General features: G+C 35.3%; 1 protein-coding gene across 2 annotated transcripts; it reads left to right on the forward strand.

The window, feature by feature from the left end:
* Positions 1 to 298: 298 nt before the first annotated feature.
* LZF1 (light-regulated zinc finger protein 1) lies at positions 299 to 5063 on the forward strand. Of its 2 annotated transcripts, none has more exons than XM_089724274.1 (3): positions 299 to 888; positions 2990 to 3415; positions 4363 to 5063. In XM_089724274.1, exons 1-3 carry the CDS (start codon positions 706 to 708, stop codon positions 4669 to 4671), a joined length of 918 nt encoding a protein of 305 aa, XP_089580400.1. In that variant the 5' UTR covers positions 299 to 705; the 3' UTR covers positions 4672 to 5063. The 2 variants fall into 2 exon arrangements, with proteins under 2 accessions (XP_089580400.1, XP_089580401.1); XM_089724275.1 differs by having other exon boundaries at positions 305 to 888; positions 4387 to 5063.
* The last annotated feature ends 317 nt before the right edge of the window (positions 5064 to 5380 follow it).

A 5380-nucleotide genomic window follows, 5' to 3' on the forward strand; every position in this document is an offset into this window, starting at 1 on the left:
TGATCGGGATCCACTCATTAAATCGGTTTGATGTTCGGTTTGATTTTAAGGACATCGGTTAGCGTGCAATCACGCGTCACAAGAACCGGTCGTACTGTTTCTTTTTTAGTCAATCAATTCTCTCTCTAACGTCACGGCAAGAAACAGTGAAGTCGGTCTCCTTGGCAAGGACAGTAGCGAGAATTTGCCACGTGTACACCAACACTCGTGGCGGACAAAATATCGGTCCCATTTTCAACTAAGAAGAAAGAATCACTTCTCATTTTCATTTTCTTTTTGATTTTTTTTAATTACCACTAAACCTCTGTTTCTTACGCTTCGTTGGCCTCTTCTGATCCTCTTATTTTCTTTGAAAGATCTCGAAGTCTCCTTCTCCTACTCCTAGAGTTCCTAATTTTAAGTTGAGAAATATCAGAAAATCTATGGTTATTTTTCAATTTTCTTTTAGATAAACCTACGCTTTTAAAAAGAAATAAAAACAGATAACCAAAAAGGGTTTTAAGGAAGGTTTTAGAGAGAGAAGGAAGGGGTTTTAGGAAGGTTTTAGAGAAAGAATCAGTAGATAGAGAGCAAATTGTAGTTTTTTATGTTTCTTATAATTGTTTTATATTTGATAGAGAGTACACAGATTTAGGAAAGACTTGGGAATTATTTTTTATTGGATCTTTGTTTTGTTTATGATTTTGAACTTGAAGTTTGTGGAGGATGAAGATTCAGTGCAACGTTTGTGAGGCGGCGGAGGCGAACGTTCTTTGCTGCGCAGATGAGGCAGCGTTGTGTTGGGCGTGTGATGAGAAGGTTCACGCCGCCAACAAGCTTGCAAGCAAGCATCAGAGAGTTCCTCTTTCTAGCTCCTCCCCTCATATGCCTAAGTGCGACATTTGTCAGGTATTGCATTCTCTCTATCGAATACAATATTATGACTGACCAAATATAGGCATAGTGTATACATAGGTATTTGTTTTGCAATTCTCTATTTGTTGTGATAAATCATGTTGGTTATACGTATAGAGCTCCAACCAACATGAAAATTGGATGTTTGCACTTGTCCATGCTTAAGAAAATACTTACTCATAGGCAATCATTATAAGCTTGAGCTTCTGGATGGAATTGTCTATCTGAAACAGCAAATGCTGTCCATTTTGTTATAGGGAAAAGAGAGAGAATAGAATCCGAAGTGGAGTTGCTCATTTTTGAAGAAAGGTTTTTTGATAGAGTTAAAATGTGTGTTTCTATTTATGCCATTTCCAAAATTTTGACTGTTTTTTTGTGAAAAAAAAAAAAAGAAAATTTCATGTGATGTCATTGTATAAATGGCAATTTTTTGGACCATTTAAGTATGATGACAATTCTAGTCATTTTAATGTGTTAAGAAATAAATTTATTAATTAAATTTTTTATAATTATTTTTTATCTTTAATTAATTAAATTAAAGCGATTATATATAAGTACTAATTAAAAAAAAGCAGTCGTTATTTTCATAAGGCTAATAGATTCAAAATATAATATAAATATGAATCAACTAGCTGTTGATAGGAAAAAGCTCTGAAACGAAATGGAACTTTTATTAGATTAATATACTTACCAAACACTTATAACCTAGCTATCGAGAATAAATAAGCTATCATGCATGGCTAAACAAAATGCCCTAACAATTAAGCAAAGTTTCTTCTTGCATAGGCACCACAAAATTGAATTCAGAATAAGGTTGGATTTTTCAAATTCAATTCAATAAGACACCAATCAATAAATGGGATCATTCTAATTTAGAACGTCACAATCATATTAGGATCAAAGGTCTAAGGGATGGTAGTCAACTTTTTGTCGAAGCTCATCCGAATCAGTGTCATTATTATCATTGATAGTCACCAGGTCATTTTAGTTGTTACTTCATGTACAAAGATATCTTTCACGATGTTTTGCTATGGACTGAAATTATTTTACTATTGGAAAGCTACACCTGAAATCTTGATGCCACCATTTATAGAATCTTTGACATTGCAAACCAAAGGCTTTCATATCACTTGTTATGAAAACTTCTCTAAAATAGATGTCAAAAAAAAAAAAAAAAAAAAAAAAAAAAAGAACAAATTTAATGTGGTTTGGCATAAGCCTTAGCCAAAAATAATCTACTGCGAACTTAATCAAACAATAGAATCACTAATTGGTGATTAATCTCTCCCAAAACTCATAAATCAACCTGCTATTTGCTCACCAAGTTTTCACAAAATCACAATCTAAACAAATCCCAATTAATGGGTCACACATACCTTGCAGCATCGCTACACAAACTATAACGGTCAAAACAACCTTGGCACACAAAGCACAGCCTCAAGTATAATTGCAAGTTCTACTAGAATGAATTGCGATCAAGTAAAACTTTTTGCTTGAAAAGACACTTAGATTGCAAAACTAAATCCAAGATGATTGGACTTTAATAAATCTTTTACAAATTCAATTTCTTATTACTTTCAATTAATGTCCATTTTGGACTTGTGGACTCTAACTGCATGCACTTTTTTGTCCTTTTTGATTCCAGCATTGATGCTGTTGGATTATTATGTTCAGTTAAAACTGAAGGAAAAGTTAATTTATCTTTCCAATTGTTTCACATCGCCACTCCACAAACAAAGAGGTCTTTTTGCTGCATTTTTTGTCGATAAATAAAAAAGCTTATTTCAGTTAATAGTAATTTATGCAAATTGATGCCAAGAATCAAGATGTTCTCAAGTGGTATTGGTCTGATATACGGTTTGATGGTAAAATAGAGTAAGAATTGGATAGGAGTTGAATGGATTCTGTTTTCTTCAGACCATTTTGGAGTAATTTGAGAAAGCATCGCTGTATATGGTGCCAGCAAGTTAGCTTCATAGAGATTATTTTAACCTGATGACTTCTCTGAAATGCTCTAGAGTTTATGAGTATGTAGTTTATGGATTGTTTCTTTGTGGATTAACTATTGATCACAAGATTCATTCATTTCATACAGGAGACGGCTGGCTTCTTCTTTTGTCTAGAAGACCGAGCTTTACTATGCAGAAAATGTGATGTTTCCGTTCATACAGCAAATGCTTATGTCTCTGCTCATCAGAGATTTCTGCTCACTGGAGTAAAAGTAGGTCTAGAACCTGCCAACCCTGGTGCATCCTCTTCATCTGGGAAGTCAACTTTAAATGAAAAAACCTCTGAAACAAAATCAAATTCTGTTTCTAGAAGGGAAACCCCAATACCATTGACTAGTCCATCCAATGAAGTTCTGCCTGCACAGCTTGGAGGAGGGGAGTTTGGACCTTCTAAGGTGTCATTTTCTGGGGGTTCTGCAGCTGTAAGCATCCCACAGTGGCAGATAGATGAATTTCTTGGACTCACTGATTTTAATCAAAATTATGAGTATATGGATAATGGATCATCTAAGGTATGCAATTAGGTGTGCAGAATTACTATGCTGAACTTCATTACCATTTTTTAGGCTGCCATCTTATTGGCCTCCCAAGGCCTGTACTCCTTCATTTTATGTTTGTTTTGTTATAAATGATCTTCTTTTTCTCTAAGAAAATTGCAAATTAGTTGCCCTTCACCTGTCTATCTGATACTGGCAGCAAGTTTATCTGTCTATTGCATAGCCATCCGGCATGCCAAAATTAACATATGCTGATGGATTGTGGATGTGGGACCTTAATCAGAACTTCAACCTGTAATAGTGACATTGAGACTTCACTTGGCTATCTGACCTTGTAGAACACCCTTTTTAAGGCTAGTGGACGCTCAAGTTCCTGATGCAATTGATGCTTCAATGAAAATAATTTTGTGGGTGATCTGATTAGTTTAATGTGATTATTCAGAGTGGTCTGATGGTAATGTGGAGCATGAAACAGAAATTGTATTTTGCAAGTTCAGATTTAAATGCTTCTGACAGCATCTATTCATTGGTTATTAATAAAATTTGTAGTAGAATAAGTATCTTTCTCATGGACAAGCAAACTGCTGTACCTGTCGCTAGTTTATTATGGTTGAATTGTCTGGGCTGAAGTTGTCATAGCTGTTAGAGTTAGCTGACGCGGTTCTGGCTTGAAATTGGTTACTTTGAACATTATTGCTGCTTTATTGTCTTCAGAATTTGCAAATGTTAGTTAAAAGTCTATCAAAACATGACCAATTGGAGCACACGCCATCTTTAGTGTGCACACTGAGAGGGTCAATATGTATATAACACAGCATATTACTCGAGTCTATATGTTTTTTTAATTCAAGCCTGCTATACTTTTGTAACCTATTTTTTAGTTCTAGTCATCTAGCTGTTAATTGCCTCCTTGTACCAACTTCATTCAACGCTTGTGGCTGCCACAATTTTTGTAATGTTAGGTTCTTTTAAACAATATATGTCAGGCTGACAGTGGTAAGCGTAGTGACTCGGATGGCTCTGCAATCTTAAGATCTGCTGAGGATGAAGTAGATGATGAGGAGCGCCTGGGTCAGGTGCCGGACAGTTCCTGGGCAGTGCCACAGATCCCTTCTCCACCTACAGCCTCAGGACTACATTGGCCCAAGAATGTTCAGAATCAATATGATAGTACAGATTTTGTGCCTGACATAGGTTGCTCAATTATGCGAAAGAATCACCATTACCAGCAGCATGGCACTCTTGTTACAAAACAGCGGCGTCGGCTTTGAGACTCTCTACAGCTTCTTACTTGACTCCGAAGCTTGTGTTCAACCATAATTCATCTGATGTAAGCAGATTATGGCAGTGGTACGAGCAAATTTATTCAAAATTGATACTTGTTGCTTTTGCATCTGTATGTTCTGCTATTGCAATCTGCTGCTTAGAGCTGGCTACATTTAGTGGATGAGATGGTTAAAATATTGTGCATCAGCGAGGAAATTTGTTTTGGGGAAAAAAAAAAAAAGAATAAATAAGCCAGATTTAATGCTTAGGGTTAAAATATTGTTTTGTAAAATTAGCTCATCGTGTATTACCTGAAGTGGATAGTGTAACATGTTCTGTTCTCTCTCAATAACTCTTGGTGTCTAATGTATCAAAATATATCCCGAGTTTTGCGATATTTTGTAACTTTTACTTTGTTTTTGTTGTGGGGTCCCTCTAACATGTAGGACCTACACACATTTGAAAAAAAAAAGAAAAGGAAAATAAACACGTTTTTTGTTGGGCAAAGAAAGAAAGAAAAAAAAATGGAGAAGGAGCCACGTATGTTTGAATGAAGAAAAAAAAAAAGGAGAAAAACACGTGTGGTTTAAAAGTTCAAAGAAAGCTTACCTACAAAAATGAAAATGGATGCGTTAATTGCGCAGACACATTGATTAATGCATCCACTTCTCCCATAAATAGGAGAAGTTTTCTTCAACTTAAATGTACAAAAAC

The sequence above is a fragment of the Jatropha curcas genome, chromosome 7, assembly GCF_041381405.1.
Source record: "Jatropha curcas cultivar XTBG-Jc1 chromosome 7, XTBG_Jcur_1.0, whole genome shotgun sequence".
NCBI lineage: Eukaryota > Viridiplantae > Streptophyta > Magnoliopsida > Malpighiales > Euphorbiaceae > Jatropha > Jatropha curcas.